The 15,322-nt window shown below is 54.8% G+C and overlaps 1 protein-coding gene across 3 annotated transcripts in view; it reads left to right on the top strand.

Moving 5' to 3' along the window:
• NOL4L (nucleolar protein 4 like) overlaps positions 1 to 15,322 on the top strand; it is a 144,287-nt gene that overhangs the window by 55,461 nt on the left and 73,504 nt on the right. For 2 of the 3 annotated variants that reach the window (XM_024238446.2, XM_054541377.1), the window contains exons 2-3: positions 3,806 to 3,961; positions 10,805 to 10,916. In XM_024238446.2, the coding sequence (XP_024094214.1) occupies positions 3,806 to 3,961; positions 10,805 to 10,916 (268 nt within the window). Of the gene's footprint in view, positions 1 to 3,805; positions 3,962 to 10,804; positions 10,917 to 13,767; positions 13,787 to 15,322 lie in introns of those variants that run through there. The other variant, XM_063720397.1, reaches the window with a different exon arrangement.

Genomic DNA, 15,322 nt, shown 5'->3' with positions numbered 1-15,322 from the left:
GGAACATCCAACTAGCACTTTTTAGGCCCATTTTATAGGTGCGGAAACTGACTTTCAAGAGGTATAGAAATAGGCTGGGCACAGTGGCTCACACATGTAATCCCGGCACTTTGGGAGGCTGAGGTGGATGGATCACCTGAGGTCAGGAGTTTCAGACCAACCTGGCCAACATGATGAAACCCCATCTCTACTAAAAATACAAAAATTAGCCAGGCGTGGTGGCGGGCGCCTTTAATCCCAGCTACTTGGGAGGCCGAGGCAGGAGAACCGTTTGAACCCAGGAGGCAGAGGTTGCAGTGAGCACTCCAGCCTGATGACAGAGCGAGACTGTGTTTCAAAAAAAAGAAAAAAAAAAGGTATAGAAATAAAGTAACCCACCTAAGGCCCCCAAGCTGGTTAGGGGGAAATTTCCATCTCACCTACATAAAATATTGTCTCCTCATCAGATTGCTTTCTTTCTCCATTCCTTCCCACCAGATTTTATCTCCTTCCTTTTCCAGAAATATCTGTGTTCTGGTCTGAAACAATTTTGAACAGGGAGGTCTATTGGCCTTTAAGCAGCTAAGCCTCCAGAGCTATGCCTCTGGATTCAGGTGATCCAAATGTGGCTGACTTCACTGTATACTTAAAAATGGTAAAGATGGTACATTCTGCATGGGTATTTTACCTGAATTTAAAAATTCAGTGGAACTACCCCCATGATATCCCTTTTAAAAACTTTTTTAAATTAAAGTTTATCAGACATACAGAAATACACAGATTATAAATGTTAAGGTTTTTGGGTTTTTTTGAGACGGAGTTTCACTCTTGTTGCCCAGGCTAGAGTGCAGTTGTGCGATCTCGGCTCACTGCAACCTCTGCCTCCTGGATTCAAGCGATTCTCCTGCCTCAGCCTCCTGAGTAGCTGGGATTACAGGCATGCGCCACCACACCCAGCTAATTTTGTATTTTTAGTAGAGACGGGGTTTCTCCATGTTGGTCAGGCTGGTCTCAAACTCCTGACCTCAGGTGATCCGGCCGCCTGGGCCTCCCAAAGTGTTGGGATTACAGGCATGAGCCACCATGCCCGGCCAAATGTTAAGATTTAATGACTTAATAGGTTGAACACACTTCTATAACTACTGCCCAGATCAACAAATAGAAACCCAGCTATATTCATTTTTTTTTTTTTTGAGATGGAGTCTCGCTCTGTTGCCCACGCTGGAGTGCGGTGGCGTGATCTTGGCTCACTGCAAGCTCTGCCTCCCGGGTTCACGCCATTCTCCTGCCTCAGCCTTCCGAGTAGCTGGGACTACAGGCGCCTGCCACCATGCCCGGCTAATTTTTTGTATTTTTAGTAGAGACAGGGTTTCACCATGTTAGCCAGGATGGTCTCGATCTCCTGATCTCGTGATCTGCCCATCTCGGCCTCCCAAAGTGCTGGGATTACAGGGGTGAGCCACTGCGCCCGGCCAAACCCAGCTATATTCATTCTTAAGGTTCATTTTGTTTATTTTCACCAATGTGAACCTCTGGTTAGAAGTGTATTATAACTGTACATCCCAAATCCAGATCTTTGCTGAGTAAAAAATTTTTTAAAAGTCTAACTGACCTATCATAATATTTGTCCCATCCCAACCCTGTCATTGCAGTATTTGAAGGGCCCTGTAATGTTGGGCATTTATGGGTCAATAGTGAACAAGTTAGTCATTGATCAGCCTGTACAGATGGCCTGAGATGTCGGAGGGGGTGGGATACTCCCCAAAAGAGGTAAAATTGATTCCTGAGAGAGGTTAAGAACAGAAAAGTCATGGAACTTTACAGCTCATCTCATAAGTGAAGCTCGGGGAGGTTGAAGGGTTTGCCCATAATCTCACAGCGAGGAAGCCGGACCAGCAAGTGGCTTCTCCTGTACACGCAGAGAGAGAGAGAGATATGTGCTATCTGAGACGTCCCATTGAAATGGGTTCTGACCAGGAAGGAAGCCATTGGCAAGAGGGCCTGGTTGGGGCCAGTGAGGTCACCTCCCAGGGTCACCACTTAGGGACACTGCCTGCTAGCTGTGGGGCTCGGGACCCCACATCCCAGATGCCCTTTGCCCCCCATCTGCTCTCTGCTCTTGAATGGGCTGCTGGTGAAGAGACACTGCTGTTCGGCCATCATGGTGTGTCGGGAAAGCTACTGGGTGAAACCAGGACCTGTCTGTGCCAGAACGTGTTGTGAGCGAGCGTCCCCTCCCAGTGTGGCCTATATTCTACTTGGACTACAAAGTCCAAGGTCTGAAGCCATCTGTGCCATCCACCAGCCACCGTACCTCAGGCAGGTCCCGACCCTAACAATCTCCCAGGGTTGCCCCGGTGTTCGGCTCTCTCATACCTGGGGGAAACATGGTGAACTGCAAAGCACTTCTTAATAACAATATTTATCTAGCAATCCCTGTACTCCAGGCTCAGTGCCAAGTGCTGCACACACAACTCAGTTCTTCATGGGAAAGGGGCTTCTGTTATCCCCATTTTACAGATAAAGGGCCTGAAGCTCGAAGCACAGTAAGTGCTCAGGGTCACAGGGCCACTTCCATGATGGGGCTGTATTCAAACCAGGGCAGAGTGTGTCCAAGTGACCTTGCCCAGCTGCCACTTATGACCACTCAGTCATTCAGTCATTATTTACAGACTACCTACTATGTGTCAGGCACTGTTGTAAGTGCTGGAGAGAGCTGAGAAGGAGCAGGCGAAGCCCACATCCTCTTGTTGCTGACATCCTTGAGTTGGGGTCCTTTGGGGAAGAATTCTCTTGGAGATGTGTCTTTTGGGCACTTTTAGAGAAAAGCCTGCTTCCTTTTCCCCCAAATTCCCTCCATATGGCTTGCCCTTGATCTTCAAAGCCCCCTAACGTCCCCACAGACTCCCCTTAAGGAGCTGGCAGCTGACAGCCTAGTGTCCCTGGGTCTGCGTACCTCCCTTGCGGGGACTGCCTGCACGGAGCAGTTCCCCAGCAGTCTGTTCCCTTCTGGGCCCTGGCCTCGCCCCCAGCCTCCTGCCCTGTGGTTTCCCTGCAGCCCCCTTTCCTGCTGGAGGGGAGGGCAGGCGTCAGCCCCGCAGCTGTTTGCTATTGAAGGACCCGTCTTGCTCCTGGCACACCTTGTCGGGCCAGCTGACACCACTCAGCCAGCCTGATAAGAGGCTCCGGGACCACGGCCGCCCCGTTCACACGGCCCTGCCACCTCCTCGTGGCCTCGTGCCTGTTATTCTGTACATCTCCACACACAAAGGGCCCGGGTGCCGTTGCTGGCGCTCAGCTGCTGGAGTGGGGAGGGCAGGCAGCCGCGAAAAGCTTTTCAGAAAGGCCAGGGTGGAGGCAGGAGTCACCCAGGTGATCGGAGCTGTTCCCCCGGGACCCCAGCCCAGGCCCACAGTGAAAGGTTACTGCTAATTGGCGAGCTCCTGATGGGGCCGCATCTATTTAGCACTCCCCCCTCCCCAGAGACTTCCAGGATGGTCTTGGCACAGCGTGTGATTCAAGAGCTCCCCGCCCGAGTCTGGCACAATCTGTCTGAAATTGTGAACATGGAGCCTCTTGGTTTTTTAATTTGTATTTTCGTTGTCGCCGTTCTCTGCCCATTGTTGCTGGTAGATTTCATAGCTGCAGCCACCCTGACTCTGGCGTCCCCCTCCAGGGAGCCCCCTTGGCAGGCTCCCTCCCCTCCCCACCCCAAGACCCACTGTCGGAGGCATTGCCTGTCCTGACCCGTTGCCCCGGCCTCAGGGCCCAGTTCTCACCCCGCCATCATCCCTGACACTAACACAGCTTGTCCACCCTGTCGCAGGGGGCAGATGGCCTGTCAGAGCCAGAGGGCATCTCTCTGAAGCGGGTCGCTGTGGTGGAAGATTTCTTTGACATCATCTACTCGATGCATGTGGAGAGCTCAGCGGAGCCAGGCAAAGCCCCCAAGCACGCTGGGCAGAAGAAAACCTACCGAGCGGTGAGATTTCTGTCTCTTTGCCTCCACTGGCAGCCCCAGGCCTTGGCAGGAGGCCACGGGCTCTGCACATGTTGGGCTTGGGGGGCGGGGCAGGGAGCTGAGGCGTGATGAAACGGCCTTTGGGGATCTAGGGGGGCACAGGGCAAGGGCACGGCAGCCAGAGATGGCTCACAGGGCGAGGGGAGGGAATCTGTGGTCTGAGCACAAAGGAAAAGCAGGTTGAAGGGGGTGAGAGGGAGGGAAGGAGAGGGATGAGGGCAGGAGGCGCCCTCCTCTTCCCCGTTTCTGCTTCACTCACTCCTACCCGACACCACCCGCAGCCCCTTGCAGCCTGTTCTGGGGCTGGGGTGCTGGGGACAGATAATAATCAGAGGAGCAAATGCTTTCATGGCATGGCATTTACTGCATGCCAGGCCTGTCCTGAGCTCTTCCTATGTGTGAGCTCATCCTGTGAAGTCAGGACTGGGAGTTCCCCAGGGGAAGTCGGAAGACCTGCTCCCCACCCTCCAGGAGATCACAATTGGATTTGGGGTGGGGAGGCTGAGAGCAAAAACAAGATACATGAGAAGCAGAAATGTCTCCAAGGCTCGCTTTGAGAGAGCAAGAACCCAGGCTCAGGGGCATTTAGCAATGGCACCGCCAGACGCAGATGAGCCTGGGGGACTGTGTGGAGAAGGTGACACCTGTACTGGCATTCTACGCTTTGAGGAGGCATAAGGGCAAAAAAGGCAACCTAGGGGCAGGAAGCGTCACAAATGCCAGGGAGGTGGAAATAGATGGGACTGGCAAGACCAGAGGCCCCTCCTCACCCTGCAGAGGGGCCTGCCTGTGTTCTGATCCATCCCCTGCTGACCCACATGTGAGCCTATCCATGGCTCATACACAGCTCTGAACCATTTGTCCAGTGCCCAGGGAAGCCAGTAAAGCCAAGCCCTTCATGCTCATTCAAGCCTTGCGGCAGTCCTGTGACCGAGGCACTGAGGACCCATTTCACAGTTAAGGAAACTGGGAGCCAGAGAATTGGGTCACTTGTCCAAGGTCAGACGGCAGCTGAGTTGCAGTCAGCTGGTGTCCTCCATGCCGACTTTCTCTGGAGCTTCTAGAGATATGCCCTTCTGTAGCTGGGCTTCCCCACCCAAGGCAGATGTGAAACTCCCCACCCCAAGTTCTTTGTATAAATAGCTTTGGACTACCGTGGAGGTGGCTGTAAAGTCTACAGTTTGCCCTTATGGCCCATCTTTTTTTTTTTTTTAATTTAATGCAACCATCCAGTTAGTCCTTGTCCTCAGAAAATGGCTTTTGCCCTAAATGGATTTTAAGGATGGACCCATGTGCCAAGAGCCTCAGAGAGGCAAGGTGTCTGCCCAGGAAGGCAGGAGATGGTGATGGTCTCTCCGCCCCTCCTGCTTCTCGGTCTGTGTGCTTTGGGAAGTGACTTGTGGGAAGGGAGTTCTGAGGGTATTTCCACCAGAGGATCATAGAAGAAGGAAGAGGCACCCAGGCTGGGGCCCACATGGGCCCCTTGGCACTGACAAGACCACATTTTCTCAGCATTAAATTTACCATTGTGGGTGGGGCATGGTGGTTCACACCTATAATCCAGCACTTTGGAAAGTTGAGATGGGAGGATTGCTTGAGGCTGGAAGTTCAAGACCAACCTGGGCAACATAGCAAGAACCCTTCTCTTAAAAAAAAAAAAAAATTGGGGCCAGGCGCAGTGGCTCATGCTTGTAATCCCAGCACTTTGGGAGGCCGAGACAGGCAGATCACTTGAAGCCAGGAGTGTGAGACCAGCCTGGCCAACATGGCAAAACCCTACCTCTACTAAAAATACAAAAATTAGCTGGGCGTGGTGGCGCATGCCTATAATCCCAGCTACTCGGGAGGCTGAGGCATGAGAATCACGTGAGCCCAGGAAACAGAGGTTGCAGTGAGCTGGGATCATGCCACTGCACTTCAGCCAGGGTGACAGAGTGAGACTCTGTCTCCAAAAATAAAAATAAAAAATAAATTAAAAAATTCAGGCCTAGTGGTGTGTGCCTGTAGTCCTAGCTACTTGGGAGGCTGAGGCAGGAGGATTGCTTGAGGCTGCAGTGAGCTATGATTGTACTACTGCACTCCAGCCTGGGTGACAGAGCAAGACCCTGTCTCAAAAAAAAAATAAATAAATAAAATAAAATTCACCATTGTGCTGAGCAGTCAGCATGTGCTCTATACCAGCACTTCCTATACATGTATGAAGGTTGCATGCATGAAGCAGGTGCTGTTGTTACCTCCATTTTAAGATGAGAAAACTGAGACTCAGAGAAACACATAACCTGCCTGAGGTCAGTCAGCTGACATTCAGAGCCAGGCCACCCACCCCAGAGCCTGTGCCCTGACCACCACACATCCTGCCTCTCTGCAACCCTCCTGTGGTCAGCTAGTAAGCCCTGCGACTTGCTGTTGTCCAGGCGGATGGGCTGCAGCCAGCTGGGTCATGTGATTTCCCTGGCCCCTTCGGTGCCCAGCATCAAGCCTCGCCCACAGGCACTCTTTGGGCGGTTTAGGAAGGCAGGAGTCTGCGGCCTCCATGCTGTGGGGAGGGCAGGGCTGAGCTGGTTCTGCCAGCACTTGCATCCCTGGGCCAAGCGGACATCCAGCCCTTTGCTCTGCACTTCCTGGCTTCTCGTCCATATGCCTGCCGCGTGCCCCACTTCCCGCTGCCCAGCCTGGAGCTGGCACATGACTGGCACTGAGCCAGCTGAGCTGCACACAGAGCTGGAATTTCAGCAGCAGGGCCAAGGCTGAGCTGAGCAGGCCAGGGCCCTCCTGCAGTGGGTGTGAGGCCGAGGGGGCTGGCCCACCTCCCTCCTCCCCTACGTGCCTCCTCTCCTTTTCCCCTTCTCCTCCCCATCTGTCACCCTTCTCATGCCACCCTTTTCCTTTTTTGGGGGCAGGGGGTGGTGCCTGGATGCCTTTGTGCCCCTCTTCATCTGCTCCCATTTTCCTCGACCCATACCTAGCTCTTCAGCCCCACTCTGCAGACACGAGGCCCCCACCCATCCATGCCTGTGGAAAGAGCCCCCAAGGAAACCCCTGCTGATGGCTGCAGAGGGGCACAGCCTGGCATCACAGGGTACGCATCAAGCCCCTGGCTGAGGACTTTTTGGATTTATCTCTGTGTTTTGCCAACGCTGAATCCTCAGACTGCCTGACAGTCTCTAGGGCACAGGGCCCCTCTGGATTTTTCCAGGCCTGGGGTACTATAGGAGTTAGGACTGGCAGGGCGGTGGCAGACTTGTTCAGTGCACTAAATGAGGCGCGTTATTTGGTGGGGAAAAGAGCTTTCTGGCATCTACTGCTGTCCAGCCGTGGATCAGATAGGGCAGGCAATGAGCTTTCTGAAACTGGAGGTATTCGAGCTGGAGTTAGATGGCCATGTGCAATGGATAATGCAGGGATTCCCATTTCGAGCAGGAAGTCCCTGTCTCACTTAGCTTCTCAGTGTGACCTGAGGTGCAGAGGATCTCGGAGGTCTGTCCAGCACCAGGGTTTGAGGAAGGTTCCAGCTGGTTCTACAGAGTTTCCTGAACTCATACAGAGGGCTAGTCCTTTTTCCAAGGGGCCTTCCTGCTTTTCTGATTTCTGCACCCTTCTGGGTTGGAACAAGCACTTTTGCTTCCTTTCTCCCTCCCAGGGTGCTGGTAGGTCAGATCGGGTTCCACAGTCTGGATCTAGCTGCCCAGGCCACTTTGGAGTTGGGGCCAGATGTGGTCAGCAGCTGCTCCGGGCCCACCACGTGCTAATCCACCCGCAGGGCAGAAGGAGGATCTTGTAAAGTGGTGCAAATCCCCCCAATTGGCCTCATCTGTCTTTGTCGGCCTCTGAGTTGGGGAGTGAAATGGGGCCTTGCAAGTCAGCGACTCTGCAAATAGCTCCTGCTCTCTCTGCCAGTGAAGTCCCTGTTTTTTACCACCAGGAAAAATGTGAAAGACAAATTCACATACGGGACTCAATGTCCAGGCAGGAGGCCCGGGGAGCAAGGCAGCAGGCAGCCCAGGGCAGCGGAGGGCAGGTGGGCAGGGACAAGGGTCCTGGAACTTCCCCTCCTTAGACACAGCAGCTCTGTCTTTATCTGTTTCATGTTCTGGGCTTCAGTGTATGAGTCTATTTCTAGAACAGGGTCTGCAGCTTAAATCTAAAACCATCTGAAAACTACCATCCTATTAACTAGAGCATCTGCTAGGACTGTCCTCCTGGTTTCAGCTCATTCTGTGGTCCTGTGGCCTTGGGCATCCATGCACTCAATCAGAAGTGGAGGTCCCATTTCTGGTCCCAGGCAAGCCAGGAAGATGAATCAGAAGACGCCTGCTGAAGGTTGCAGGGGGAGGGTTTGTCATCCTCTATACGGGTCCCTACAGCAGTGCAGAGCTGGGCTGGACTCTGCGCTTTATTGACTCCCCAGGGAGCTCTAAGCCAGGCTTGCAGACAATCCAGCCTTGTGGGGCAGGGCTTCCCTCCCTGGCCCTCAGGCAGTTCCAAGGACTTCTCACCTGTCAGCCTTCTATCCTCCCCTTCCACCCGTCTATGGGACCTAGGGCCAGAAGGTGTGTACTCAGCACTCCCCTCCCTGTGGCATGCCAGCCAGCCTTTGCACACTGCTGGGGTCCCTGCCAAGGCCAGGATAAATGTGGCTACCATTCTACCCCTGGAGAGGGAGCCATTCCTGTTCCCTCAGCAGGCCAGGCAGCAAGAAGTACCCTGCTCATCCTGTGTGCAGCCTTCAGCAGAGCAGCCAGGCCAGGAGGACCCCCTGAGCCCTTTAAAAAATGTTTCTCTGCCCATTGGCAGGTGAGCAGGCAAGCTTCGGGTAGCTTACTAGGGCTGCCCTCATGGTAGGGACCTGGCCCTCTTCTCCCAGCTGACTGTGCAACCCTCCCCCGGGCCCTCCACTGAGCTCTCCTGAGGCCTGACCTAGGGTGCCACGTCTCAGGGGAGCCGAGGGGCATCTGTCGGCCCAAGTCAGCCACAGCCCTCCGCTCTGCCTAGCACACGCCCTTCCCTCCTGCACACTTGCTCCTGCAGCTGCCACCCTTCAGCCAGGCATCTCCCTCCAGACCCAGCAGGCCTGAGAGGAATGTGCCCCCAGACTTCCAGGCAGCCCTGGGCTGCTCTGCTGAGGGCTGCACACAGGATGGGCAGGGCCCTTCTTGCTGCCTGGCCTGCTGAGGGCACAGGAATGGCTCCCTCTCCAGGGGTAGAGTGGTGGCCACATTTATCCTGGCCTAGGCTGGGGATGAAGCTCTCCGTGTGCGTGGCAGAAAAGCCCCATCCCTTGGCCCTGACACCTGACAAGGACCAGCTGCATCCCTGATGTTGCTCTCCCATCCACTGCTCCAGTCAGAGACACTGGGGTTTGCCCTTGTCCCTGACCTCCAGAGGAAGGCAATCAGACAGGGAATTTGGAAGGGAGATAACTCATCAAGGAGCCTGCCTGCTCCACAGAGCATCAAATCAGCTGAGAAATAACAATTGTGCCACCAAAATTAACTTTGCATTTGCAGCTGGCAAGAGTGGCCCCTGGACTCTGCCAGTGGGCTGAGCTGGAAGCCGTGCCTGAGCTGGTCCTCCAAGGGCCCAGCCACAACCTGGGGCACCCCAGGCCCTCTGCATCCCCTGACAACTCCACTCCCCAGCCCCGCCCTAGCCCACCTCTACCCTCCAGCCATCGCAGAGATGGAGAAGGACATTCGTGCATTTCCAAAGAGCAAACCCCTGCAGTTGCTGAGGGAAGGCGGGGCCAAGCGCAGCCCAGAGCAGCCCCTCACCCTTGGCCAACTTTCCCAGCCCGGCTGCGGGCTGCGGCGAGGACAGCGGAACGCTTGGGTGATGCTGCCCCTTAGTGGAGAAGTGCGGGAGGACCCAGGTTCCAGGAACCACATGGAAAACCAGTAACTGGGCAGCCTCAGCCCAGGGTACTTGGGACTGAAGGGACTCTTTGGCCCCACTAGACAGCTAAATCAGTGTCAGTGGCTTTTCCAAAACCCAGAGCAAGAGGAAAGGGCTGGACATCTAGGCCCACAGCCACTTCTTCCCCACTCCCCCACCCAGCCCTTTTTTCATGTTCCCTCCCTTCTGTGTGTCTCTCTCCCAGCCCTCTGCATCCCTGTCCTCCTCAACTAAGGGAGGCCTTCTGGAGGCAACTGTGGTGTGGTGTGACCTGGAGCATGGGGTTTAGTCTGGCACTGCCTTGAAAGTTCCGTGTGACCTTGGGGAGTCAGCTCACCTCTCCAAGCCATAGTTGCCTGGAACATGGGGGTCCCGCAGAGCCTGTCTAGTTTGAAAAGTCTGATGCCTGGTACTAGCCCTTCACAGCTCTTCCTAAGAAGGTTCTTGACCTGTGAGTGATCACAGGAGATGGCTTGTGGGAACTTTGGTTCTGTGTATGGGCCCGGGGCAGTGAATTTATCCGTGGGTCTCAGTCTATCCATCTCTAAGAGGGGAACTGTTCACCCGACACTAGAGCAATGTTTATAAGCCCATTTTTTTGTAGCAGCAATAAAATGTTCTGAGGAATGTTACTTATTAGAATATAGGTTAAAGACTAGATAATGTTTAAAGGGTTTGCTTTTTCAATTTTTAACCTCCTTTATTGAGATTTTTAAAACAAATGGTTTTCCACAAAAGTACTGTCTCATTTCCACAGCTGAGAATCCAGGACACCTGCCCCTTGCTCCTCAAATCCCTGACTTTCCTTGCAAGAGCCAAAGCACCTGCCACCAAATCTCAGACCTTGGTGACCCATGGCCAAGTCGCCTCCCCACGGATCCATATAACAAGTGAAGCTCTTCTCTCCTCCAGATCGCGGAGACCTATGCCTTCCTCCCGAGAGAGGCCGTGACCCGGTTCCTGATGAGCTGTACGGAGTGTCAGAAGAGGATGCACTTTAACTCCAATGGCCTGGAACCCAAAGGTAGCGGGGGTGGCGTGCTGGAGGGCTAGGGTGGGGGCCATCTGAGAGTGGACTGTCCCTGAAGACGCCAGCTTTTGCAGGCACAGAAAAGTGTCCAGCAGCTGTTGTTGCTAGTCCCAGAGGCCAGTATGGGTCCATGGTGCTGCCCAAAGCGCCTTGTTTTGTTTTAACTTTTTTTAAATCTCAAGTTTCACTTAAAAACCAACCATACAAAACAAAAAAGCGAACAACATGTTTCCCCTGCCTTGCAAGGCCCAGGACAGCCCCTCTTCTCCCAGCTGGATTCCATGGCCAGCCTGCCCCGTTCTCAAAGTTCCATCCATGCCTCCCACTGCTTCTCCATGCATGAGGGTCTGGCCTGTACCCTCCCTGAGACGTGTGCATGCATCCTCCCACCCACATACCTGTTAATGATACCTCTTCCCTGGTGCTTGTTTCCACCCTGTGCACACCCATGTGGCCTCTGATCAGTAAACCCATGGGGTACTGATGAGAATTTTTTTTTTTTTTTTTTTTTTTTTGAGACAGAGTCTCGCTCTGTCACCCAGGCTGGAGTGCAGTGGTGCGATCTCGGCTCACTGCAAGCTCCGCCTCCCAGGTTCACGCCATTCTTCTACCTCAGCCTCCCGGGTAGCTGGGACTTCAGGCGCCCACCACCATGCCCGGCTAATTTTTTTTTGTATTTTTAGTAGAGACGGGGTTTCACTGTGTTAGCCAGGATGGTCTCGATCTCCCGACCTCATGATCCGCCCGCCTCGGCCTCCCAAAGTGCTGGGATTACAGGTGTGTAATCCGCACCCGGCCAACTGATGAGAATTTAAAATGTCCAGGGCAGGCTGGGCACAGTGGCTCATGCCTGTAATCTCAGCAGTTTGGGAGGCCGAGGTGGGAGGATTGCTTGAGCCCAGGAGGTGGAAGCTGCAGTGAGCCATGATCCTGCCACTGCACTCCAGCCTGGGTGACAGAGTTAGACCCCATCTCAAAAAACAAATAAAATAAAATGCCCAGAGCGCTTGTGACCACCAAAGGTGATCCCTTGGACCCACGTCCATGCCCTCCAGCTCTGTCCTGCCCAGTGAGACCAGCAAGGACCTCACTTCAGCACCCCCACACCCCCTCAAACTGAACATCCCAGAGGCCTCCAGGAAATCTGGGGGCCCATCTGTTTGCAGGTGGCTTTGGCACAGTGAGATGGCCCAGCACATTTGGCTGGTACAATTATAATGCTGCCCTGAGAAATGGTGCCCAGGTGGGCGATTTATCAGGGTTTCCAGGACTGCCTGGTGCATCATGCCAGCTCCCGGGCATCGGGCCTGTGGAAGTTGCTGAAGTCAGTGGGTGTTTTGCCCGAGCATGGAAACAGACTCGAATGAAGGGCGTGCCGTTTATCCAGGTGGCACTCAAGTAGCATCCATTGAATCTGGGGAAGGAAAAATCCACAGCAAAGCCTGAGCAGACAACAAAGGATTGGGAGCATGGGCGTCAAGCGGGGCTTTCTGCTCGTGTTCATTGTCCCTGACACATGTGAACGGCTTCTGACAGGAGCTGACTCACCAAATCCAGAGGCTTCCATGCCCTTGGGAGCCATCAGGCCACGGCTGTTTCACTGGGCACATGGGCCAACTTCAAAGCACGAGGGGCAGGAATGGATCTAGTTAATCCCTCATAAATGCTGGTTCCCATGTTAAGAACAGGGCTCCAGGGCTGCACTACCTTTCAGCTGCTGTGTGTCCTGGGCAAGGGACTTCATCTTTCTGAGCCTCAGTTCCCTCATCTGTGAAATGGGGTTAATCAGAAGGCTGACAAGATGTGGGTTAGTCCCTGTACCTGGCATTGGTGCAGGAAGAGAGAGCTGTGGCTATCGTGGTTCCTGTTATAATGCTGGACACTCCCGAAATGCATGCCTGAGCCAGTGATCCTGAATGCGGCTGCCCACGTGGGCTGCCCCTGGCCAGGTAGCAGCTGCAACTCCTGGGCCAAGACAGCATTTGGTACCTGCAGATGGGCTGGAGGGCTTTCCCTGCCGCACTCTCCACCCTGCCAGGGTTTAGGCCACAGGGGCCAGGGGTGTATGTCCTAGTGGTGACTGCCTGGTTCCTACCCACCCATCCGCCTGTCCCCTCCCGTTCCTTTCCTCATTGTTTCCATAGCAACTGGCGGAGTCAGACATAGAATTGCTTGCCTGGAGGAACAGAGGCGAAGCCAAGAGGGGCTCTGTTTGTGGGCTGCTGTGGGGTGTCTGAGGCGCCATCCGCTCCCTTCCCCTGCCACGCATCCCACGGCAGTGTGGAGGGCGTTCCTCAGCTCTCCCTGCACTCCTCACTGATGGCTGCCGGGTCTCCCCACGTTGCAGGCTGCACTCCTCATCTGCGGGCTTCTGTGTGGCCAGGAGGGCAACGCAGAGCACAGCAGTGGCCTGCTTCCTCTCCTCGCTGGCTGCCACCACGACGCCCCACCCCCAGGGAGGAGAAAGAGGCCAGGGAGGGAGGGAGCACACAGGCCAGGAGCCATCTAGAATATAAACCAGCGCTGTGGGCTCGCTGCTGAAGCCCATCTTTCCTGGGGCTTTCTTCAGGCCGGACAGAAGACGAGCACCATGCCCATTCTCACCCATCCTCCCCCATCCTCAGGCACAATGCCATCTCTTTCCCAGGTAGCGGAGCTTCCCCTCGCAGGGAGAGGAGAAGACGCTGAGGGAGCAGGAGCCCGGGGAAGTGGCGCATGGAAAGGCATGGACTTGGAGTCAGGCAGGTCTGGTGTGCAGCCCTTTTCCCCACTGCGTGTCGCTCGGCAGGACAGGGAACCTCTCTGAGCAGCTCCTGATCATGACAGTTACAAGGATCCTATGAGGTGTTAGTCCTGGCTTACAGGTGAGGAAACTGAGGCACAGAGAGGCATTGAGGTGAAATCATTCATCCAAGCTCTCCCAGGAGATAGAATTGCAGGCAGGAAACCGTATTTTCTCATCAGCAAAGTGGAAGGAATGCCATCCTTTCAGGGTGGTGAGGGTGAGCCTGTTGTGGAGGGCGCCCAGGACGCAGCGGGTGCCTGGGGAGCATCACCCTGCCTCCTGCCTCCAGCATGTGTCATGGCCTACGGTGCCCAGACACAAGGCTGCCAATGTCCAGGTGGCCCCACAGAGACACAAGATCTCGCTCTACCCAGGTAGGGTCAGATGTGGCCCCCAGCCCTGCCAGGCAAGCATGCTGGGTCCACACCCTGGACAGGGTTAGAAGGGAAGGGCCTGGTTTCTGGAAGCTGCCAGTGGAGAGTTTAGAGTCTGAAAGGCTCTACTGTCTGCTAAGTGGCCAGAGGCACTCGCCTCCTGGACCATCCCCAGGTTCCCCTCCTCCTGCCCCTGCTGAAAGCCTGCAGATCCTATCTCTGCCCGCCATGCTGGCCACTGGATGCAGCTATATCCTGCGGTCTCCCAGGCACCCCTGCATTGCCAGCCCTCCCTTCTCCCTCTCCAGCTGCTGGGAAAGCAGAGCCTGCACCAGCCCCAGAGGCAGGCCCAGTGTTCCTGCCCCAGGAAGGTGGGAGGGAGTGGGGACAGGGGACAGGATGGAGGCTCCTTGAGGGCTGCTGGGAGAATGCCTGGCTTCCTGGCCTCATGTTAAAAAGAAAGAAAGGAAGTAGAGTGGCCTCCTTTGCTCAGCGGTCTCTCCCCAGCAGAGTGGGGGGGCCTGGACAGCCCCGTGCCCTCCCCCAGTGCCAGGAGCATAAACAAAGGAGGTGGCAGAGGATCAGGAAGTCTGAGGACGGGAAATTCCAGGACCTCCTGACTCCACACTCCTCTTCCACCAGTCCCTGAGGAATTGAGGACAGAGCATGCAAAGTGGGTATGACTTCAGCCCAGCTCTTGGGGAAAGGGACCTTTGGAGGCATGTCTCTGTTTTCTTTGATGTGACAAAATATTGTTGCATGGTTGCAAACTGGGAGTAGCCAATGGGCAGCAATGCTGACTCTTCCTCAGTAGGCAGGTTGTCCACTTGGGTCTCCGCCCCTTCGCAACCAGGCCCAGACTCCTCTGCGTGGTTTCCAAGGCCCTCCATGCCTGGCCCCTCCACATCCCTCTTTGCCAGCCTGGCCTCTCCCGGCTCTCATACTCGCTTGCTGTGGGACTGTGGGAAGATTGCATAGCTTCTCTGTGTGCTGTTGCCTCATCTGTAAAGTCAGGGTATTACTACGAGCACCCACCTCACAAGGTTCCTGGGAGCCTCTAACCAGAGCGTGTGTGTGGAGCCCTAAGCAGGTGCTAAGGAGCTGTCAGCTGAGCAATAGTTTGTGAGTCCCATTCAGATTCTCTCCACGAAGCTTCCTTGAGTGACTCCGGGGCCCTCTCAGCTCTTCCTCCAGTGACCCGAATGGCCTCACGTCTGTCGCACCCTGCTCATCCTTCACCC

The sequence above is a fragment of the Pongo abelii genome, chromosome 21, assembly GCF_028885655.2.
Source record: "Pongo abelii isolate AG06213 chromosome 21, NHGRI_mPonAbe1-v2.0_pri, whole genome shotgun sequence".
Lineage (NCBI taxonomy): Eukaryota > Metazoa > Chordata > Mammalia > Primates > Hominidae > Pongo > Pongo abelii.
The sequence above is the reverse complement of the archived record's forward strand: the minus strand, read 5'-3'. Positions and strand labels throughout refer to the sequence as shown.